Source organism: Periophthalmus magnuspinnatus, chromosome 9 (assembly GCF_009829125.3).
Source record: "Periophthalmus magnuspinnatus isolate fPerMag1 chromosome 9, fPerMag1.2.pri, whole genome shotgun sequence".
In the NCBI taxonomy this organism is placed as follows: Eukaryota; Metazoa; Chordata; class Actinopteri; order Gobiiformes; family Gobiidae; genus Periophthalmus; species Periophthalmus magnuspinnatus.
Genome location: NC_047134.1, coordinates 5,361,689 through 5,387,054, shown reverse-complemented (window position 1 = coordinate 5,387,054; position 25,366 = coordinate 5,361,689). Strand labels below are relative to the sequence as shown.

The 25,366-nt window shown below is 42.6% G+C and overlaps 1 protein-coding gene across 1 annotated transcript in view; it reads left to right on the top strand.

Moving 5' to 3' along the window:
• aopep (aminopeptidase O (putative)) overlaps positions 1 to 25,366 on the top strand; it is a 365,924-nt gene that overhangs the window by 285,213 nt on the left and 55,345 nt on the right. Inside the window, exon 17 of the mRNA XM_055224341.1 lies at positions 15,352 to 15,468. Within this exon, the coding sequence (XP_055080316.1) occupies positions 15,352 to 15,468 (117 nt within the window). The remainder of the gene's footprint in view (positions 1 to 15,351; positions 15,469 to 25,366) is intronic.

The window sequence follows — 25,366 nt, the reverse complement described above, 5'->3', positions numbered from 1 at the left end:
AAAACGATGCTGAAAAACTCATTCATGCATTTGTTACTTCCAGACTTGATTACTGTAATTCTCTGCTCGCCGCCTGCCCCAAAAGTACTATAAGAAGGCTCCAGTTGGTCCAAAATGCAGCGGCCAGAGTCCTAACAGGAACTAAAAGAAGAGACCACATCAGTCCTGTACTAAAATATCTGCACTGGCTTCTTGTCGAGCTTAGAATCAAATTCAAAGTCCTCCTCCTGACATACAAAACCCTAAACGGTATGGCCCCATCCTATCTGCAAGATGCTATTGTCCCGTACCAGCCAAACAGAGCACTCCGCTCTCAGAATGCAGGACTATTAGTGGTTCCTAGAGTGTCCAAAAGTACAGTGGGAGGGAGAGCATTCAGTTACCAAGCTCCTGTGCTATGGAATCAACTCCCTGCTGATGTTAAACAGGCCCCCACAGTCTCTGTATTTAAGACCAGGCTTAAAACTTTCCTCTTCGGTATAGCTTATGACCAGGTTACTTAGTGAGGGAGTTAGGGAGTGACATTAAAACCCGGGATAAGATAGGCTGCAGTAGGAGATAACTAGCTGGGTGAAGTATGGCAACCTGAGCACTATCCTCTGCTTTGTCCTATTTTCTCATCAGCAATGCTATTCACATGTTGTGCCCTGTCCCACTCAACCTGTGGAGTGTAACTCTTTCAGATGCCCCGATGACAGCTGGACCCTCTCCTCTTCCCCGCCTGGCCCTCCTCCACCCGCCTCTCTCTCCTCCTCGCCTGGCTCTCATCCTCCTTGCCTGGCTCTCCTTCTCCTCGCCTGGTCTTCCTCCTCCTCGCCTGGCCCTCCTCCGCCCCCCTCCCTCCTCCTCGTCTGGCCGATTTTTCTCGTTTTGTCTGATTTTTCCTGTTGTTTGATTTTCCTGTTTGTTTTTGTGTGTAGGCAGCACGGTGACTGAGTGGCACACACACTCATGCCTCACAGCAAGAAGGTTTGGTTCGATCCCTGTGTTGCCCAGGCCTTACTGTGTGGAGTTTTGCATGTTTCTCCCCATGTCTGGATGGGTTTCCTCCGGGTACTCCGGTTTCCCCCATCAACCAAAACATGAACGCCCTTTTGAGACAACTGTTGTTGTGATTTTGGGCATTACAAAAATAAAATGAATTGAATTGAATTGAAGTTTCATTCACACTCATCATTGTATGAGGTAGACAGTAGCTTGAAGGGTCTTACCCAATTACCAACACTGGTTGTTGGTAATTGCTCATTACGCCCTTGGGGGGAATGAAATTTGAAGAGGGCACTAGAGAGCCATTTTGTGAAATACTGCCATTATTTGCATATCATTGCGTTCAGCTCACAAATGTGCATAAACGCTGTTTTAGCTTTTTTTTTTTTTTTTTAAATGTGTGTGAAAGAAATATTTTTTTGAAATATTCCAAAAATTGTGATTTTGTTTAAAATTCACCCTGACCACACCCAAAGTCATATTCAAAATGTAATTGATAATCTTTAATCACACATGGGTTGAGTGGCCAAATTTGAAATGGTTGTAATGAAAACTGTGTGAGTAGATGTCCTGAATGTGAGGGTGTACGATTTTGTCATTCCCAGGTTTGATCCAATATGGTCGACTTCCATACATTTTAGGGCGGGGCCATAATATCATTTTTATCATGTCCTGACATGTTCTATTTTTTGCTGTGAGTTTCAGATTTTTACATTGACTTTTTTCCGAGTCGGGCTCCCATTGGCCCCATGAAAATCAAAGTTTGAGGTGGCGCTACTGAGTCCTCTTACGTTATTTTTTCTCGGGTTCTTTGGTGACAATTAGAGCTTGTCGAGTTCTAATTTTTGATACCAATCACTGCCATGTCGAGGCATGTTTACTACTTGATTTTTGCCATTTTCCATGCTCCAGATGCGGTTTTAATGAGTCCCTCGCCGGGACGTTGTCCCAGGTTCAGCCCTAATAATGGAATTTTTTTTTTTCACCCATTATTTTTCTCCTAAACTATAAAGCAATGTAACTTTCTCATATTGTGCCCCATCACAAATAAGGCCCCTGTGAAATTTTTCACAAGTCCACAACAAATCGATGTCTTCTACGAATTTTTGAAAATGAAATTTGAAGAGGGCGGTAGAGAGTAATTTTGTGAGATAGTGCCATGATTTGCATATCATTGCGTTCAGCTCGCAAAGGTGCATAAACGCTGTATTAGCGTTTTCCCACCAAAAAATGTGTGAAAGAGAAATATTTTTATTGAAATATTCCAAATATTGCGATTTTATTGAAAATTCACCATGACCACACCCAAAGTCATATTCAAGATGTAATTGATAATCTTTAATCACACATGAGATTAGTGGGTTTTGTCCAAATTTGAAGTGTTTGATGTTTATTTAAATTAAATAAAAATCAAGTTAATACATTTTAATAAAATAAAATAAAATAAAAATAATACATTCAAATGAAATAAATATCAAATTAAAACAAGCAATTTAGCAATTTTGTACGCCACCTTATATGATGCTAACAGTGCTCGCTGGTTTAAGTGACATTCACAAAGCAGGATGATTGTTATCAATATTTGGCACGTTTAAACTGAAAAAACTCCAGCATCTTATCAGCGTGACTGAGGTGTAATGAGGTGGCGCCTTTACTTATTTGGCTTCACACTGTCACAGCAGACACCGGTCTGTCCTTGTGTCCCACCGGAGTCACGGTGAAGCCAAGTGCTCCATACACTTCATCAGACTTCCTCGTCTTACTTTTCGGGTGACTTTCGTACTTCTCATAACCTCCCTCTATCTCTGCCTTTCTTTTCATCCCTGTTAAAATATTTTCCGTAGTGTCTCTTTAGCAAAAGTGTTTCTTGTTTACTGTCCTGTGTCACGATCTGTTCGCTCTCTCCTCTTCTTTGCTGTGTGCGCGCTGTGCACGCGCTGTCTACAGTACTACAGTGTCATACGTGGAGTCATACGGTCGCCCCACTATTTGTGAACTACTGGTTTAATCTAATATGGCCGACTTCCTGTACAAGAAGAAGAAGAACTTGATACAAGTTTCAGATTTTTATGTTGACTTTTCTCCAGGTCGGACTTCCATTGGCCCAATGAAAATCAAAGTTTGAGGGGGCGCTCTTTCGTTATTTTTTCTCGGGGTCTTCAGTGATAATTAGAGCTTATCAAATTCTAATTTTTGATACCACTCACTGCCATGTCGGGGCGTGTTTGCTACTTTATTTTTGCCATTTTCCATGCTCCGGACGCGGTTTTAATGAGTCCCTCGCCAGGATGTTGTCCCAGGCTCGGGCCTAATAACAATAATAATGTTGTTATTATTGGTGATGGTAATAATAATAAATGATAAATATATGAAATCGTGAAGGAACAGATTGTAGACCAGGTAGAGAGTTGAAAGAAGTTTATCTGATCAGATGAATGAAGTTACAGACAGCAGGCACATGCGTTACAATACAGAGGAGTTTTCCAGTACTTATAGCCTTTTCAAGGTACTATCTATAGAAGGCAGGTCTTATAAGGACTTAACTAATTTTACATACTGTCCGTACAAGGTCATAAAGGGATGTATGGTTAGGTGTTTACAGAGAGGTAGAATATGTCACTAAGAGATGCCTGCAGTCAATAAAAAGATGTATTGCCAGGCCTCTTGTCAACATAAAGAGGAATACCAGTATCCAGTGACCGTAGCGACTGGTTCTAGTGGAGACATCCTAAAATAAGTTTGTGTCACATTCTTGCAGAGAAACAAGTTCACCTTCATGCTTAAGACACAAAATAATCAACACAAGGTTTAAAAGTAAAAATCATGCTTTATATATATATATATATATATATATATATATATATATATATATATATATATATATATATATATATATATATATATATATATATATATATATATATATATGCAGCTAAAACTTAGAACAGTCTTCCTGAAGATGTGAGACAGGCCTCTACTTTGACAATATTTAAATCCAGGCTCAAAACGGTTCTGTTTAGCTGTGCATACGACTGAAAGATTTTTATTCTGCACTCTTCTCTTTTAATGTTAATTTTATGATGATTATTTGTGATTATTTATGTTTTGATTTGTGTGATTTTAATGTCTTTCTTATTCTGTAAAGCACTTTGAATTACCTTGTGTACGAATTGTGCTATACAAATAAACTTGCCTTGCCTTGCCTTGCCTATATATATATATTTATTTATTTATACTCGCCTAAACGATTATTAGGAACACCTGTTCAATTTCTCCTTAATGCAATTATCTAATCAACCAATCACATGGCAGTTGCTTCAATGCATTTAGGGGTGTGGTCCTGGTCAAGACAATCTCCTGAACTCCAAACTGAATGTCAGAATGAGAAAGAAAGGTGATTTAAGCAATTTTGAGCGTGGCATGGTTGTTGGTGCCAGACGGGCCGATCTGAGTATTTCACAATCTGCTCATTTACTGGGATTTTCACGCACAACCATTTCTAGTGTTTACAAAGAATGGTGTGAAAACGGAAAAACATCCAGTATGCAGCAGTCTTGTGGGCGAAAATGCCTTGTTGATGCTAGAGGTCAGAGGAGAATAGGCCGAGTGATTCAAGCTGATAGAAGAGCAACGTTGACTCGTTACAACCGAGGAATGCAGCAAAGCATTTGTGAAGCCACAACATGCACAACCTTGAGGCGGATGGGCTACAACATCAGAAGACCCCACCGGGTACCACTCATCTCCACTACAAATAGGAAAAAGAGGCTACAATTTGCACGAGCTCACCAAAATTGGACAGTTGAAGACTGGAAAAATGTTGCCTGGTCTGATGAGTCTCGATTTCTGTTGAGACATTCAAATGGTAGAGTCAGAATTTGGCATAAACAGAATGAGAACATGGATCCATCATGCCTTGTTACCACCGTACAGGCTGGTGGTGGTGGTGTAATGGTGTGGGGGATGTTTTCTTGGCACACTTTAGGTCCCTTAGTGCCAATTGGGCATCGTTTAAATGCCACGGGCTACCTGAACATTGTTTCTGACCATGTCCATCCCTTCATGACCACCATGTACCCATCCTCTGATGGCTACTTCCAGCAGGATAATGCACCATGTCATAAAGCTCGAATCATTTCAAATTGGTTTCTTGAACATGACAATGAGTTCACTGTACTACAATGGCCCCCACAATCAACAGATCTCAACCCGATAGAGCACCTTTGGGATGTGGTGGAACGGGAGCTTCGTGCTCTGGATGTGCATCCCACAAATCTCCATCAACTGCAAGATGCTATCCTATCAATATGGGCCAACATTTCTAAAGAATGCTTTCAGCACCTTGTTGAATCAATGCCACGTAGAATTAAGGCAGTTCTGAAGGCGAAAGGGGGTCAAACACCGTATTAGTATGGTGTTCCTAATAATCCTTCAGGTGAGTGTATGTATAGTATGTATATTAATGTATAGGTGTATATGAATACATACATAGTGTGCAAGTATATATGTGTTTAAGTATGTTTTATGGTACAGGTGTGTGTATAAGTATGTATGCATATATGCATGTGATTTTGTATTTTGTGTTTGTGTATGTTTGTATGTGTGTTTTGATAAGCACGAATAAGCAAAGCTCATTGTACAATTTGTTTTCCAAATGCATTTTTTAAATCACTAATTCATTTATTACAATTCAATAAACACAGCAGAAAAACTTTGAACAGGAACAACAACTTACCTATTTTAATATAATTTGTTCACGTTCAACGGGCCGGATTAATAATGGGCCATGTGTGGCCCCGAGCTTTTGTTTGCCCATGTCTGGGTTGTACAGTAGCATTATTGAATTTGAAAAATGTCCCTCACATTCTGAGGCTCTGAAACAGAACTGTGAACAGAAATACAGACACGTGTACACAAACTTAAATTTTATTGTTTTCCAAAGACATAACATTAGAACAATGAACAATTGGTCAGCTGTCATTGAAATACCATTTCCATTTTTCCCAGTGTCCTTCATGTTTTTTTTGATGTAACCTTAGAATCTATGTAAGAATATGTAGAATGTATATGTTCTTGGTAGTGTGTAGCAAAACAAAAAAGTTAAATCTGTCAACTGGACAAATCTTGTAGGAGTGAAGACATTTCGCTGCTCATCCAAGCCGCTTCTTCAGTTCTAGTCAGATTGCTGGTGACCACTGCCTTTAAATCTATCTGAGGGGAGGGGCTAACTACACTGAAACTGTAAACAGCTATTGTCTCCAGTTTCAGCTGAAACTACCCTATTCAGTCCTTAATGACCCTGCTATTGTTCTCATTGTTCTGGGTCTGAGGATGGAGTTGTAAGGCAAGGCAAGGCAAGTTTATTTGTATAGTACAATTCGTACACAAGGTAATTCAAAGTGCTTTACAGAATAAGAAAGACATTAAAATCACAAAAATCAAAACATAAATAAGCACAAATAATCATCATAAAATTAACATTAAAAGAGAAGAGTGCAGAATAAAAACCTTTCAGTCGTATGCACAGCTAAACAGAACTGTTTTGAGCCTGGATTTAAACATTGTCAAAGTAGAGGCCTGTCTCACATCTTCAGGAAGACTGTTCCAAGTTTTAGCTGCATAAAACTTAAACGCTGATTCCCCATGTTTAGTCCTGACTCTGGGCACCAGCAGGAGTCCGGTCCCTGAAGTCCTCAAATTGCCAGATGGTTCATATGGCACTAACATGTCGGAGATATATTTTGGACCTATGCCATGGAGAGACTTATACACAAGCAGAGCTGCTTTAAAGTCTATTCTTTGAGCTACAGGAAGCCAGTGCAGAGACCTGAGCACAGGACTTATGTGCTCATACTTCCTGGTTCTAGTCAGGACCCGAGCAGCAGCGTTCTGGATGTACTGCAGCTGTGTTAAGGCTCGTTTGGAGAGGCCAGTGAGCAGGCCGTTACAGTAGTCTAACCTACTGGAGACAAATGCATGGATATGTCTCTCTAAGTCTGGCTTTGACAGTATACCTTTGATTTTTGCAATGTTTTTTAGGTGGTAAAAAGCTGCAGATGTTATTGATTTGATGTGGCTGTTAAAGTTCAAGTTTGAGTCCATTGTTACCCCTAGATTTCTAGCCTGATTTGAAGGTTTTAGAGAGAGAGACTGGAGGTGACTGCTGACACTTTCTCTATGTTTCTGTGGGCCAAAGATGATGACTTCAGTCTTGTCAGAGTTTAGCAGAAGAAAGTTGGTTTGGCATCCACACACTGATCTGTTGGATGCAGTGGCAGAGTGAATCCACTGGTCCATAGTCACCTGCTGCCAGTGAGACATAGATCTGAGTGTCATCTGCATAGTTGTGGTAAGACACATTATTGCTGCGTATTAACTGGCCTAATGGCAGCATGTAGAGATTGAACAGCAGGGGTCCCAGGATTGACCCCTGGGGCACGCCACAGGTCAGAGAAATTTTATCTGATATACATTTTCCAATTTCAACAAAGTACTCCCTGTTTTCTAAATAGGACTTGAACCAGTTTAGTGCCGTACCAGAGATGCCCACCCAGTCCCCTAGTCTCTGTAAGAGGATCCCATGATCCACAGTGTCAAAGGCAGCACTCAGATCTAACAGGATCAAGACTGAGACTTTGCAGAGCAGTCTCAGTGCTGTGGTGGGATCTAAAACCTGATTGGAAGACATCAAAGGAGTTGTTCATTTCGAGGAAGTTAATAAGCTGTTGGTAAACAACTTTTTCGAGGACTTTGCCTAAAAACAGCAGATTTGAGATCGGTCGATAACACTGGTCAACACTAAATTTATTGTCTATGATTTTTTAGCTGATTTAGGATCATTTTGATGTGCTGAATCCAAAAATCACATTGGTTTTGCTCAATCAGGTCAATGTTCTGAACTAAGCTACATATTTGTTTGTGGACAATTTTGTTTACATGTATGAGTATTTTCACGTCATATGATGCAAAATTCTGTTATATTTCTCGCTATAAACAAATTCTGAAGATTTTGCATGGGCCAACTTATGACTAATTGTTTTTTTATATTACAAGTGAATGAAATGGCTTCGACTAGAAGATCTTGCAAAAATAAACCTGACATATTCTGCTACATCTGCGGTGAATACACCAATGTTCCTAACAGGAATCAAGTCACAAGTTTCATAAAGCGTGCTTACCATGCTTATTTTGGTATTAAACTTGGTGACCAAGATGAAGCTTGGGTGCCACACATGGCATGCAAGTCATGCACCGAGTATCTGCGTCAGTGGACTAAAGGCAAGAAGAGTTGTCTGAAGTTTGGAATTCCCATGGTTTGGAGGGAGCCGACATCAATAGCTACTTCTGGGCTATTGATGTGACTGGGATCAACAGAAAGAACCGAAGCAGCCTCAAGTATCCTGACCGTGAATCAGCACGTCGTCCTGTAGCTCACTGTGATGAAATTCCAGTACCTGTCTTTGTAGAAGTTCCTGACATCAGTGACAAAAATTCCTCCAGTGTGGTTTTAATGATGATGCTCCACGTCCTTTTTCCCAAAAGGAGCTAAATGTTCAGGTTTCCTGAGAATCTGGGATCACTGAGTGATGAGCAGGCGGAGAGATTCCATCAGGACATAAAAGAGATGGAGACCAGGTATCAGGGACGCTGGGATGCAGACATGATAGCTGATTACTGTTGGACTCTGAAGAGACATCCCTGCTGCTGAGCATTCAAGGGGTTCATGAAAACAGAAGTTCATGTCCTGAATTCTGCACAATGATAACGTAACGTTCCAATTTACATGTACTTACCTTTATCAATTAACATAACGTAACATTTAATTAATACATTCTGTTAGAAAACTATGTTTTTTTGTAACCCAGTGTAATTGTTCAATATTGTGGCATCAAGACTGCTCTTCTTTAGGAGAGGCTTGATAACCGCAGTTTTCAAAGCGCTTGGGAATGTTCCAGATTGAAGTGACATATTAACTATGTGAGTGAGTGGTGATAGCAAACTATTGAGCACAGATTTTTAGAAATTTAGTGTTTAACACATCGAGGCAGCATGTAGATGAACTCAGAGTGGTGACAATCTCTTGGACAGTTTTGTCAGTTACAGGTGCAAATTGAGTCAGCTCTAAGTGTCTAGGTGGGTGCAGGGTTGTTATTTGCGTTGTGGAATTTATGGCATTTTTAATGCCCTGAACCTTGTCATTAAAGAATACTGCAAACTCTTTGCACTTAGATGTGGAAATTAATTCTAACGGCAGTGGAGCTGGGGGGTTTGTTAATCTGTTTACTGTTGCAAACAGGACACGAGAGTTGTTACTACAACTTCCAATAATGTCAGAGCAATACCTTTGCCTTGTTCTACATAAACTGTGGTTGTACATGTGCATCTTTTCTCTGTAAATTTCATAATGAACCTGGAGCTTTGACTTGCGCCATTCCCGCTCGGCCCTCCGGCACTCCCTTTTCTGTGCCCTGACCGAGTCTTTCTGCTTATCTTTAACCATTTTAACCTTCATCGGGGCAATGGTGTCCAGAACATTCAAAACACTAGAAGTTACAGAGTTCAACAAATCATCAACATCAGAACATGAGGCATTTTAAAAGTGTATCATTTCCATGAACAGTGCACCTGTTTTATCATTTATGTGTCTCCTTCGAACAACTGCAGGACCAGCCGCTGGTTTGGGAATAACAGACAGGTCAAAGAAGACACAGAAATGATCAGACAGAGCAACATCCACCACATTGACATTTGAAATATTTACTCCTTTTGTAATGAGCAGGTCCAGAGGGTGTCCTCTGTTGTGGGTGGGCTCGCTGACATGCTGAGTCAGACCAAAGGTTTCAAGGATAGAACTAAGCTCTTTAGCGTTTCTGTCAAACACATTATCCGCATGTACATTAAAATCACCTGTAATGACTAAACCATCAAAGTCTGTGCATACGACTGAAAGCATCTCAGTAAAATCATCAATAAAACTCAGACAGTGCTGGGGAGGTTTGTATATGACTAAGTAGAGTATGGAGGGGGATTGTTTTAGCTCCATTTTGAATGAAACATACTCAAAAGATGAAAACACTCCAAATGACAATCTGTGAGTAACTAAATTATCTCTAAAAAATGCACACACACCTCCAACCTTTTTGTTTACTCGTGTTTCAGATTCAAATTTGAAGTTGGGTGGAGCCATGTTTCGGTTATAAACATAAAGTCAAGACTAAAAGAAGAAATAAAATCATTTATTAAAAAGGACTTATTACATAAAGATCTGACATTGAGCACAGCAAGTTTCAGATTAGTTTCAGTAGGACTGGATGTTATCGTCTTACAAGGAATGTGAACTAAATGTCTCTGATTGGACAGTCTAACTGTCCTTCTGTTAATCAGTCTACATGGTGTAACTGTAGCTATAGCTCCATCACAGGGCGTCAGCATGATATTATTTTTATCATGACTGTATGTCCTGAGACAGCAGAGGCCCTGTGTGTCCTAGCTCTTGTTGATAAAAGCTCTGGTGGAAGGCAGGGAAGGGCGATGAGGGGGGAGTTTGGGTGAGGGACCAGGTGAGAGAGCAGGGGGGAGTTTGGGTGAGGGACCAGGTGAGGGCCGAGGAGGCGGAGCAGGGGGGAGTTTGGGTGAAAGACGAGGGGGGATAGGTGGGTACGGGGAAGAGTTCAGCATAGTTGATGCCAGAACTCTCGATCGCTCTTTATTAGGTGTGAGGGGAGCCATCTTAATTCCTGATCTGATGAGACTTTCTAGATGGTCGGGAAGGGCCATAGGTGAAGGTGGGGAGGAAAAGGAGAGTGAGGAGGCCCTAGAGGGAGTAGATGTAGCAAAGGGGACCCAGGGCTGGTCTGTGGGCAGGGGAGGTGATGTGGGTGCTGCTGCAACTGAAACCTCTGCTGGGGCTGTCACAGACAGGTTCAAGGCCTGTGATGTGGGCCCTGAGGGAAGTGACGCTGGAGATGCATCCTTCACTTTTGAAGGTGGTGGTGATGCTGATTTTTTCTCTTGGGGAGGTGGTGGTGCTGCTGAATCCTTCGCTGGGGGAGATGGTTGTGCTGCTGGTGGTGACGCCTTCGCTGGGGGAGGTGGTGGTTGTAGTTGTGGTGCAGCTGGTGGTGCTGACACATTGGCTTGGTCTCTGGTTGGTGCAGCAGGAATGCTTCTCTCATTCCTCTTTTCTCTCACTGGCCCAGGACCGTGTGCGGGCCATTTCCCTTGAACAGGTCCTCTCGTTTCCAGAATAGATCAAAGTTCTCAATGTAGTGCAGTCCTCTGGCTGCACATTCATTGAACAGCCATGTGTTCAGCTGAAGCAGCCGGGTAAATTTGTTCATCTTCCTTCTGTCTATGGTAGGAAGAGGTCCACTGATGAAAGTCTTAACCTCCACTTTATCAAGCTCCTCAAATATTTCAATGAAATGCTTTTTCAAGATTTCAGTCTGATTCATTCCGGTGTCAACTGCACCCACGTGCACAATCAGCTGTTTAGCTCCTTGGTATGTTGACAAAACCTTTGGGAGGAGTTTTGTAATCTCAGAGACAGTGTGACTGGGGTACGAGCAAGTTTGGATTCCTCTGTGAGTCACATCTCTGATAGCCCCGTCTCCTAGCAGCAGCGTATCTCTGACCTTGACGTTTGGCACAGACCGCCTGTCTGCCGCCGCTCTTTTGCCAACTTCATTGCTCTTGTTTTGCGACAAAAATCCATTTTCTGTTTGTATATTAACATCAACATCAGTCTGTGACAGTGGTAAAAATCTGTTTGTAATTTGTATTTTGGGTGATGTAACTATATTAGCATTGCCTCTTATCACTTGTCGCGTTGGCTTGAAATTCTTGTCTTTACAAAGTTTTGGAAAAGACACCGTATCACTCAGGTTTAAGTTGAAAGTAGCAGTTTTTTCACTCTCTTCTCTGAAAGTAACTGTAGGCTGCTTACCACTGGAGGTCACAGGGAGCGTTCGGTGAAGTCCTTTTTCAGATTCTAAAACAAATATCCGTGCTTGTAGCTCAGTCATTTGTTGTTGATAGTTCCGCCAGCGTTCGCAGAAAGAATTCCTTTTGTTTCTTCCCGAGGACATGTTGGTGGCTCGTCAAAAATTTTGTTAAAAAATGTGAAAATGGTTTAAAAATCTTGGTTTACTTAAGAGAAAATCATAACTAAACAAATCTCCCAGCAATGGAAGAGGTAAAATGATTGAAAAAGCAAAGGAAGGAGGAAGCAGCAGGAGCAAGCAAGGTTTGCGTCTGCACTCTTCAGAAGCAGGAAGTAAGGCCTTAGATGGGGGAGAGATTATGTCTCAGTTCTCCATTTCTGTTTAAGGAAGGATTCTCTTTCCTAACAAAAATAGCTTCCTTAACTCCTCTCTCAAACCATTTCTTTTCTCTGGCTAAGATCTGAACTTCACTATCTTCAAAGGAGTGGTTTGTGACTTTGAGATGGAGATGTATGGCGGACTGTGGTCCAGAGGAACTCTCCCGCCGGTGTTGGTACATCCTCTTATGGAGTAGCTGTTTACAGGAAGCCTACACATACGGACCAATACCTGCTCTTTGATTCACACCATCCACTGCAGCACAAACTCGGAGTGATCCGGACACTACAACACAGAGCTCAAGTGGTGCCTACAAACACAGAGGGAAAAGTGAAGGAGGAGCAACATGTGGAGAAAGCCCTCTCTGCTTGTGGATATCCAAAATGGGCCTTCAATAGATCAAAGAGAGCTAAAAAAAACAAAACAAAACAGGACAACAGGGAATCTGAACCTAGAAGGAGAGGTGTTACCATTCCGTACACTGCGGGTGTGTCTGAAACATTTCAGAGAATCTTCAGACAGTATGAGATTCCTGTCTTTTTCAAACCCACAAACACTTTAAGGCAAAAATTGGTCCACCCTAAGGACAAAACCCCAAGCCATAAACAAAGTAATGTAGTCTACTCCATTCAGTGTAGTGAAGAGCGCAGTGAGAGTTACATTGCAGAAACTAAACAGCTGCTCCATAAGAGGATGTACCAACACCGGCGGGAGAGTTCCTCTGGACCCCAGTCCGCCGTACATCTCCATCTCAAAGCCATGAACCACTCCTTTGAAGATTAGTGAAGTTCAGATCTTAGCCAGAGGAAAGAAATGGTTTGAGAGAGGAGTTAAGGAAGCTATTTTTGTTAGGAAAGAGCCAGACATCTATAATCCCCAATTCATTTAATGTTGTATTGATGTATCGTGACAAGTATGTTTTATTCTTTTTCTTAATAATACTTTAGTCTAAGGTATGATTCAAGACAATATTCCAATCTCCACAACATATTAATATTAATTCTGTTTCCAAAGCAACTATGTCAAATACAGATTTGTAAAAGGATTTATCAGATTTGGGTCAAGCATATACATTCAATAATGTAACCATATATTCTTCTAGATTTCCCTTCACTAATATGTATCTACCTTCATTGTCTTTAATTTCTTTTAGGCTCTCAAATGTTATATTGTTTGGTATTAAAATTGCTACTCCACGTTTACCTCCTTTAAATGAACTATAAAATACATTTCTGTATCAGACAGGTGAGTTTCTTGTAGGTAAATTATCTCTGCTTTTTCCTTCTTTATTTTTTTTAAGAACTTTACCCCTTTTAACTGGATTATTTAAGCCATTCACGTTTAGAGAGGCAATCTTTAAATTACTGGTATACATCTTTGACTTTGAGAAAAAACGTACTGACAGCATGACCATAACAACACAGCGAACATTATGAACTCTAACCAATATATTAAAGAATAGTACCCACTGGTAAAACTCTGGGCATGTAGGTGGCCCTAATGTCCAGGTGGTAGGGGAAAGGTAAAGCCTCCCACAAAATAAGGGCCCCTCTGTAGATGAAAAAAGTCTCCCTTCCTTTCTACTATGTCCAACTAATTTTATTTCTCCCTTGCCAGCATAATTATTTTCGTAGGATGGTTTTTAAAGAGAAGCACACTGCCAAAGTTTTACATGTTTATCAGTAGTAGTGTTTATATAGGTAAATTTGTCCAATAGTTTTACAATTTGTTTATATGAAATTATCTTAGTAGGCGAATACCAATTAATTTAGTACAAATTATTATTTTATTTATTATTTAATAATTAAGCTTATTTATATATTTCTCTTTTAGCGATCCTGGAATTTTTATTTCACCTTTTTGTCTGTAGAGCAGTGGTTCTTAACCTGGGTTCGATCGAACCCTAGGGGTTCGGTGAGTCAGTCCCAGGGGTTTGGCGGAGGTCAAGACAGCACCAGACTCATATGATTCGCGGACTGCGAGCGTCTCCAGACGCTAGCCGTGTCCTAATTCGACAAAGGCACCCTTTGCTGTGTCTATCTAACACTGCTCCCTCTAAGCTGCGCGCGTGCTCAATTGCGCACTGCTGACACGGTCTCCGCGCACAGAAAATCTGTGCTGCGCACAAAAAAATCGAACCGGAGTTGAAAATAAAATAAACACGCAACAATTCATTCTGCACTATTTTTCAATGTGAGTCAGTGAGTGTGACCGGGGACGAGCTGCTCCAGCCAATTATGTGATTCACATACATATTTGCGCAGCTTATCAACGTCATTGACAGGCGTCCTCATGCGCCGCTACCAGAGTTTTAGCTGATGTGGCCGACGTGGAGTGAAGACTCGCTGAAGATTCTAAGTGCTGTTTAACCCCTTAATGTTCCGACGGCCCGCCCTCGGCCGTGTTTCATGTTTTTAAGATAAGTAAGTAAGTAAGTAAAAATCAGGGACAGCGCCTTTAATCACAATCAAACCAAAATCACAATGTGAATAGATGCACTTAGCAAATCACAAGGGCTAAATATTATTATTTCCTCCACAGCACAATCCCCCGTGTTATTCTGCATAAAAGGAATGCTGCTAGTAGTTTAGATGTGTAAAAACCTGTTCTGAAATGTGATCTTGGTATTAGTTTATCAACTCAGATTTCAGTCTTTTTGTTGTTTAAAATGTGAACAAAATCATATTATTATATAATTATTAAAGGTGCTATAACATGAGAAAGAGTTGGTCCAAAGTTACTCCTCACTAACCTTATGTATTCCAAAAACCCAAATTATAAGTGTGTTTCACAACTTTCAGAAGCGAGCGCAGAGTTTTCTAACAGCACACGTTTTGATACATATAGAATTATAATAAGATTCAGACAGGAGACATTTCATTTTCCTACTAAGAGCATTGACTTAATTACATAAAACAAATTGGGTACTGGCCCTTTAAAACATAAATCGTTAATATGTTTGCAGTCTGAAGCTTGTCATAAAAATGGCAGTCAGATATTTCTCCCAAATGGCCCAGGCCTCATCTTATTCATGTGTTTACAGTTGTCCCCGGACCAGATGGTGATGCTCCTTGAACTCCTGCTGGAAGAGGAGACGCTGGACCACACCACATTGCTTCATCTACACAAAGCCTTCAGTCTGCAGAGACAAGACGCTGAGGTAAGGTGTTGTCATGGATACAAGGATTTTATGCCAATGCTGTTTTTGTGAGATATAGTACGCTTCAAATAATGTGATTGGCAAAGAGACATTAGAATGGTCCCACTGCTTAGTCACTACTGTAGCCTTTAGCTGGACTAGACTAGGACTAGATCTGGACAAGAGTAGTACCAGGCCAGGACTAAACCAGGACTAGACTGGGACTAGATCAAGGAGTCGACCTGGACTCGACCTGGACAAGGCCTGAACTAGACCAGGACTAGAACCAGACTAAATCACACTAGCCCTGGACAAGAACCAGACTAGGAAAAGAACCAAATCTAAACCAAGACTAGAACCGGACTACAACCAATAATAATAATAATAATAATAATTAAAACTGCAAGCAGTGATAAAGGCCCTTGCCACCCCTTGCGACCGCGGGGTACACGCCACCGCGGAGATCCTGCCTTTCGTTCCCGCTTACATCACCCCTCCCCCCAAAATCAGCGACTTAGTAATACTACTCCATTCATTCCAATGAGACCATTTATGGCATTGTCACGCCTGCACGGTTGGAAATAGAGGTATGTCTTCCTTGGCTTTTTTGTTCAGTATGATGAGCGGAATATGTGTACCAAATTTCAATGGTCTATGACACAGTAATTATTTTTCATTCTTGTTGACCAAAACCCATGTATTTCAATGAGAAATGTCACACGTTGCCATGGCAACACCTTTAAAAATAGAAGTATGGTGTCATTTACTTTATTGTTCAGTATTGGAATAGGGATGTCCATGCCAAATTTTAAATGATTATGTCAAAGTAATTTTTTTGGTCCAATTCAAACATTCAAGGGGGCGCTGTGGAGCAATATAATGTCTGACCTATGTAAATTGTATATCTATGCGTTCAGATCAACATTTTGAAAAAAAAACGTATATTCATGCCGGGACGTAGGACACTAAATGTGTGAGTTACACACATTTAAAAACTTTAAAAAACGTCTTTTTTCTTTTCAGGCTGGCCCCACCCACATTTTACAACGTAGAAAATTGCAAAAGAGTTGCTTATAATCCCACATGGGTCTAGTTCATTTTGACCAATTTGCAAGTTTCTTAAATGAAAATCCACGGCGTGAAAAATTCAAATGTGAGAGGTAAAATTTTGAAAAAATGGGGTTCTGCCCACAATGGCCGACTTCCTGTAGGGTTTAGGGTGGGGTCATAATATAATTTTTTACTTGTCTTGACATGTTCTATGTTTGTACCAAATTTCATTTGTCTACGATGAAAAAGGTCTCTCATTGCCACAATGTATTTCAAATTTTGAGGTGGCGCTATTGAGTCATTTTGAAACATTAATATTTTTGAACATCAAAATAATAAATTTTTCACCAACCTTGAATTTTGGGTCCAATAAAATTGACTTTTCGTTAACGTTCAGGGGGTCAAAAGTGGATTTAAAGTCGCCACCAAAATAATAATAATAATGGAAATTTTTTTTCCACCCATTATTTTTCTCCTAAACCATAACAGCTACAGTCATGTGACTTTCTCACATTGTGCCCCATCACAAATAAGGCCCCTGTGAATTTTTTCACAAATCTACGACAAATCGATTGTCTTCGACGAATTTTTGAAAATGAAATTTGAAGAGGGCGCTAGAGAGCCATTTTGTGAGAGAGTGCCTTGATTTGCACATCATTGCGTTCAGATCACAAATGTGCATAAATGCTGTATTAGCATTAGAGAAATATTTTTTGTAAATATTCAAAAAATTTTGATTTTGTTGAAAATTCACCCTGACCACGCCCAAAGTCATAATCAAAATGTAATTGATAATCTTGAATCACACAAGGGTTTAGAGGGATTTGACCAAATTTAAAGTGTTTGTGATGAAAACTGTGCCAGAAAATGTCCTGAATGTGAGAGTGTGCACTTTTGTCATTCCCGGGTTTGATCCAATATGGCCGACTTCCTGTACATTTTAGGGCGGGGCCGTAATATAATTTTTGTCATGTCCTGACATGTTCTATTTTTTGATGTGAGTTTCAGATTTTTACGTTGACTTTTTTCTGAGTCGGGCTCCCATTGGCCCCATGAAAATCAAAGTTTGAGGGGGCGCTACCGAGTCGTCTTTCGTTATTTTTTCTCGAAGTCTTTTGTGACAATTAGAGCTCGTCGAGTTCTAATTTTTGACACCACTCACTGCCATGTCGGGGCGTGTTTACTACTTGATTTTTGCCATTTTCCATGCTCCGGACGCGGTTTTAATGAGTCCCTCGCCGGGACGGAGTCCCAGGCTCGGGCCTAATAATGGAAATGCATTTTCCACCCATTATTTTTCTCCTAAACCATAACAGCTACAGTTATGTGACTTTCTCACATTGTGCCTCATCACAAATACGGCCCCTGTGAAATTTTTCACACGTCCACGACAAATCGATTGTCTTCTATGAATTTATGAAAATGAAATTTGAAGAGGGCGCTAGAGAGCCATTTTGTGAGAGAGTGCCTTGATTTGCATATCATTGCGTTCAGCTCAGAAATGTGCATAAACGCTGTATTAGCGTTTTCCCAAGAAAAAAATGTGTGAAAAAGAAATATTTTTTTATTATTATTATTTTATTATTATTTTTTATTCCAAAATTTGCGATTTTGTTGAAAATTCACCCTGACCACACCCAAAGACATAATCAAAATGTAATTGATAATCTTTAATCACACATGAGCTTAGTGGGATTTGGCCAAATTTGAAGTGTTTGTGATGAAAACTGTGCGAGGAAATGTCCTGAATGTGAGGGTGTGCACTTTTGTCATTCCTGGGTTTGATTTAATATGGCCGACTTCATGTACATTTTAGGGAGGGGCCATAATATAATTTTTGTGTATATTTTATGTATATTTTTATTTTTTGATGTGAGTTTCAGATTTTTACGTTGATTTTTTTCCGAGTCGGGCTCCCATTGGCCCCATGAAAATCAAAGTTTGAGGGGGCGCTACCGAGTCGTCTTTTTTTTTTCTTTTTTTTTTTCGGGGTCTTTTGTGACAATTAGAGCTCGTTGAGTTCTAATTTTTGACACCACTCACTGCCATGTCGGGGCGTGTTTACTACTTGATTTTTGCCATTTTCCATGCTCCGGACACAGTTTTAATGAGTCCCTTGCCGGGACGGAGTTCCAGGCTCGGGCCTAATAATAATATCTTACACTTGTAATGCACTTTACAGGCTTGTCAAAGCCTCTCAAAGCGCTACACTATAGTCATTATTCATTCATTTCCACACTTGGTGATGGTAAGCTACTATTGTAGCCACAGCTGCCCTGGGGCAGACTGACGGAAGCGAGGCTGCCAATCTGCGCCATCGGCCCCTCCAACCACCACCTGTCATTCACGCACACACCGCTTTCATACTAGGCAATGCAATGTGGGTGAAGTGTCTTGCCTAAGGACACAACGACAGAACTTGGTCCGAGCCGGACTCGATCCTCCGACCTTCGGGTTGGGGGACCAACACTCTCAGACAGACAAGAATCAGACTAGAACTGGGATTGACCAGGACTAAACCAAGGACCTGACCTGGAATAAACTCAGGACTAGACCTGGACATGACCAGGACTAGACCGGAACAAGGCCAGGACTACACCTGGATTAGAACCAGACAAGACCTGGACTAGACTTAGGCTATAACCGGACTAGACCAGGACTAAACCACAACTAGAACAGGACTAGAGCAGGACTAGAACACGACTAAACTAGAACTAGCATATCCACCTGCTCTGATTCTACATATAAATGCAGTATTAACTCTAATGGTGAGCTCACACTGGGGTGTCAGGGACATCGAGTTTACATGCCAAGTCTATGGTGGACACGCGTCTTGGCTGTCCTGCATTTTTGCGGCTCGTCTTCAAGTGTCAGTGGCGTGAATCTGGCGATGACGCTGCATGTCTTGAGCGTCCAGGCATCAGACACTTTATTCGCTCGTCCAAAAGTTGAAAAAGGGGTAATGTAATAAATACACTAAAGCCACACTCTCAGCCTGGTCTGCATCGTTCACAAAGACACAGGGAAAACAAAACATCCAAAGGCACTCGCAGACCACAACGGACACCCTAGCATCCAGAGTGTCTAAGACGTGCGTTGGAGGTGTCTGTCCTCAAATCAAAGGTGTCCAACTAGAGGCATCCAACGCGTTCTTGACATCCCGGTGTGAACGCACCATGACTCTGTATCTGCTCTGGGTGACTGTGACCACTCGGCACAAGATGACCTGTGGCCTCCCAGCACAAAATGACCATTGACCAGGCTCAGCTGCCTCTTCAATATTAAAATGCAGTGCCACCATTTCTTAGTTTCAGTTTTAATAAGGTAAGATTAACTTCTGGAGAGTTCCTTTTTTCCAAAACCTCTTCAGAAAAAAATAATTGTAACTGCAAATGAATCAAGTTTACATGAATAAAAAAACAACAACAAAAAAACACTTGGTTTTAAAATATCACATTACACATTACATGACTGTACAGCTTATCAGACAGAGACTTAATCATCAAAGAGAGGTGTTAATTACTAATCTAAGCATTCATTAAAAAATATTCTGACAATAGACATTTAAATGTGTTTACAACCAGTGACCTAGAATGTACAACAACATAACAGCAAAAGTTCAATTCTGTAACTGGACAAAAGTTTTAGAGTGAAGATGTTTGGCTGCTCATTCAAGCCGCTTCTTCAGTTCTGCTGGTGCTGGTGGACACTGCCTTATATCTGTCTGAAGGAAGGAGCTAACTACACTGAAACACCAGTTTGTTTACAGTTTCTGTTTGTTGGCTAGGTCTAATGAGCTAGAACTGTGTCTGAGTCATATTTTGCATTATTTTTGCATTACTATTAGCATACTGGCTAGCCCTATTGTTTTCTTTGTTTACATATAGGTCTGAGGATGGAGTTATAAATAGGAGATAGATGATGTTGAAATGGCTTGTTTTTCCTAACTAAAATGGCCTCTTCTACTTCCCTTTAAAACCATTTCTTTTCTTTGGCTAAGATCTGTACCTCACTATCTTCAAAGGAGTGGTTAGTGTCTTTGAGAAAGAGATGTACACCAGATTGGGGTCCAGAGCTGCTCTCTCGAAGGTGTTGGTATATTCTTTTATGGAATGGCTGTTTAGTTTCTCCAATATAATGCTCACGGCAGTCCTCACTACACTGAATTGAGTAGACATTGTTTTAGCTCATGTATCTCTAAGAAAGTGTTGGACCGCTGTCTGAAACCTGGCAGATTTCTATGGTAACAGTTGTTTTGTTTGTTTTTTTTACTTCCCATCCTGAGCTCTACAGGTTCCACTTTTATTATGATTGTTTACATCTTATTAACTTGAAACATTAAACATCATTATATATGGTACCACCATTTTAATTGTTCTATATGAAGGAAGCGCCATGCTGCTTGTACATGCCTGTGGTAGACTTCTGCTCCTCCTCTTCCTCCTCCTTTCCTCCTCCTCATATTCCATCATCATTATAACAATTACATGTGTTAAAGATGATATGTCCCTGTGTATTTACCCACTGTACCGGGCCATGCTAACAGCTGACACAGGTTGCATTAACAAGGTACTGCACCTGTCCTCGCCAGGGTAGCCCTCTTTACACTCCCAATCTTCTGCTTTTGGTTCATTTATACTACATCAGATACTAATTGATAATAAAACTAGTATTGAAACTATACTCATTTGAGCAGGTATCAATACTAAAAAGTCCTATTCACGGACCAGTAATTAACCTGTACCAGAACAAGACCACATGGACTAGTATATACCCATGGACCACTATGGAACCTACCTTGGATGATATGTTTCTTTTCCATGATGGATGCTGATACCGATGTTTAAGCTGTTTAGACTCCACAGCAACCAAAGGCCGATAAGATTTACTGATATTTCAGGGCCAATATGTTGGGCTGATTTTGATAATTTTACCCAAAAATAAATGATTTGAAATTAATCAGTTCTTCCAATTCTTCCATCTTCTTTCTATTGAAAAACTGTGGCCCCTCTCTCTGTAACTACTGCTGACAGACTTGTCATTTTGGTCTTAAAATGTTCTTATTAATCCACTGTACATGGTCTTGGGGTTTTTATTTCACTATTCTGTCTGTAAATCAATATCAATCAATAACAGACAAATTGGGGGCCTTCTTTCCCTGAGATTGACCCCGCTAGCATTAGCAACAGGTTTGATTGAAATCATTGCTAAGTCCATACTCTCTGCTAAACCAGCAGTGCAGGCAGGAAGGGGCTAACCCTAACCCTTCATCAGCCTCAGTTTGGATTGGCTCTTTGGTTGCTCAGATACTCGTGGTCGAAATTCCAAATATGGAACTGGCTCCAAATTCACTGCTATAACTGCTAACCTCAATGAGCTTCATTTGACTGGAGCCGGTCGCTATTGGTGATGTCACAGTCACTTAGTCCACTTCTTTATACAGTGTGTACAGTGTGTTTGAGATGAGCAAGATGCTCTGATGTTTTCATTGCATAATTTGTATTGAGCACAATTCAGTTACATATAGATATGCAGTTTTCCAAAGCATTGGCTCTGTAGATACACATGTTCTGCTCTGTTGCCTAAAGCTAATTAAATCATCTTTCCAAATGGCAGACGGCATATTTCAAACACAACACCCTGAATGCACAGATCATCTCCACTTCCGCTCCTCCATATATTTGCATCAGTGATGTATTACCTTCAGTGAGTGTACATCTCTGTAGCATCTGAGCCCATAATCTTTGGTAGTAATAAAACATGCTCTTTAGCCCTTCTCTCCTCCTATTGCGGTGTGGTCTTTAGAAATGTGTAGTAAATTCTGCAGCTCTTTTCTTTATAACCTCCATTATGGCTCCAGTCCCCGAAGTATTCACTCACGGCACGTTTGTGCTGGCTTATTATTATTAATGTGGTTGGTGGTTGATTTCTCATTTAAGTTTTTAGTTTTTTGTGGGAGCTGTGCCTTTAAGAGTAAGGAAACAACATTTTGCTCAAGTGATTGACAATTTATATACAAAATCTTCCCCTCCCTGAACCGCCACCTTAACGTGGTGGAGGGGTTTGAGTGCCCGAATGATCCTGGGAGCTATGTTGTCCGGGGCTTCATGCCCCTGGTAGGGTCACCCATGGCAAACAGGTTCAGGGGGACGGGTCAGACGAAGAGCGGTTCAGAAGCCCCTTATGAAGAGAGTTAAATCAAGGCAAGCTACGTCGCCCGGACCGGCGTTACCGGGGCCCCACCCTGGAGCCAGGCCTGGGGTGGGTGCTCGACAGTGAGCGCCTGGTGGCCGGGCCCATGGGGCCGGGCCAGGCTCAGCCCAAAGGAGTGACGTGGGGCCATCCTCATGTGGACCCACCACCCGCAAGAGGATCCGTATGGGGCCGGTGCATGAAGATCTGGGCGGCAGTCAAAGGCAGGGGCCTCGACGAGCGGTGTTTTGTTATTGGACTTCTGTGCTAGTCACAGTTTGTCCATAACGAACACCATGTTCGAGCACAAGGGTGTCCATCGGTGCACGTGGCACCAGGACACTCTAGGTCGGAGGTCGATGATCGACTTCGTTGTCATGTCATCTGATCTCCGACCGCGTGTCTTGGACACTCGGGTGAAGAGAGAGGCTGAGCTGTCAACCGATCACCACCTGGTGGTGAGTTGGATCCGCTGGTGGAGGAGGAAGCCGGACAGACCTGGCAGACCCAATCGTATTGTAAGGGTCTGTTGGGAACGCCTGGCAGAGCCTTCTGTCAGAGGCGACTCAGAGTGGGCCATGTTCTCCACCTCTATTGTCGATGCGGCCGCTCGTAGTTGTGGTTGTAAGGTCTGCGGTGCTTGTCGCGGCGGCAATCCCCGAACCCGGTGGTGGACACCGGAAGTAAGGGATGCCGTCAAGCTGAAAAAGGAGTCTTATCGAGCCTTGTACAGGCGGGCCAAGCGTGCTGCGGCTCGTGCGGTTGCAGAGGCAAAAAGTCGGGGTTGAGAGGAGTTCGGGGAGGCCATGGAGGAGGACTATCGGACGGCCTTAAAGAAATTCTGGCAAACCGTTAGACGCCTCAGGAGGGGGAAGCAGTGCTTCACCAACACTGTTTACAGTGCGGGTGGAGAGCTGCTGACCTCGACTGGGGATGTTGTTGGGCGGTAGAAGGAATACTTTGAGGATCTCCTCAATCCCCCCGTCATGTCTTCTGAGGAGGAAGCAGAGACTGGGGACCCGGAGGCGGACTCGTCCACCACCCTGGCTGAAGTCACTGAGGTGGTTAGCAAGCTCCTCGGTGGCAAGGCTCCGGGGGTGGACGAGATCCGTCCCGAGTACCTCAAGTCTCTGGATGTTGTGGGGCTGTCTTGGCTGACACGTCTCTGCAAAATCGCGTGGCGGTTGGGGACAGTACCTGTGGAATGGCAGACCGGGGTGGTCGTCCCTCTGTATAAGAAGGGGGACTGGACTGTGTGTTCCAATTACAGGGGAATCACACTCCTCAGCCTTCCCGGTAAGGTCTACTCCAGGGTACTGGAGAGGAGAATCCGACCGATAGTCGAACCTCGGATTCAGGAGGAGCAGTGTGGTTTTCGTCCTGGTCGTGGAACACTGGACCAGCTCTATACTCTCCATTGGGTCCTCGAGGGTTCATGGGAGTATGCCCAACCAGTCCACATGTGTTTTGTGGATTTGGAGAAGGCATTCGTCCGTGTCCCTCGTGGTGTCCTTTGGGGGTGCTCTGGGAGTATGGGGTCCGGGGTCCTTTGCTAAGGGCTGTCCGGTCCCTGTATGACCGGAGCAGGAGCTGTGTTCGCATTGCCGGCAGTAAGTCAGGCCTGTTCCCGGTGCATGTTGGACTCCGCCAGGGCTGCCCTTTGTCACCGGTTCTGTTTATTATATTTATGGACAGAATTTCTAGGCGCAGCCAGGGGCCGGAGGGGGTCTGGTTCAGGAACCACAGGATTTCATCTCTGCTGTTTGCGGATGACGTTGTGCTGATAACTTCATCAAGCCAGGACCTGCAGCAGGCACTGGGGCAGTTTGCAGCCGAGTGTGAAGTGGCTGGGATGAGAATCAGCTCCTCCAAATCCGAGGCCATGGTTCTCGACCAGAAAAAGGTGGTTTGCCCTCTACAGGTGGGTGGTGAGTCTCTGCCCCAAGTGGAGGAGTTCAAGTATCTCGGGGTCTTGTTCACGAGTGAGGGAAGGATGGAGCGTGAGATTGACAGGCGGATCGGTGCAGCGTCTGCAGTGATGCGGTCGCTGTATCGGTCCATTGTGGTGAAGAAGGAGCTGAGCCGGAAGGCGAAGCTCTCGATTTACCGGTCAATCTACGTTCCTACCCTCACCTATGGTCATGAGCTCTGGGTAATGACCGAAAGGACAAGATCGCGAATACAAGCGGCCGAAATGGGTTTCCCCCACAGAGTGGCTGGGCACAGCCTTAGGGATAGGGTGAGGAGCTCAGTCACACAGGAGGAGCTCGGAGTAGAGCTGCTGCTCCTACACGTTGAGAGGAGCCAGCTGAGGTGGCTCGGGCATCTGCTCAGGATGCCTCCTGGACGCCTCCCTAGGGAGGTGTTCTGGGCAAGTCCCACCGGGAGGAGGCCCCGGGGAAGACCCAGGACACGCTGGAGGGACTATGTCTCTCGGCTGGCCTGGGAACGCCTTGGGATCCCACCGGAGGAGCTGGAGGATGTGTCTGAGGTGAGGGAAATTTGGGAGTCCCTGCTTAGACTGCTGCCCCCGCGACCCGGCTCCGGATAAGCGGAAGAAAATGGATGAATGGATGGATACAAAATCTTAGCTCTTGGGCCACATTTAAAACTGTTAATAAACATTGTTAAACTTTTCCCCGAGTTCTGTCTCTTTGGTCCCCTCTCCCTGTCAGTT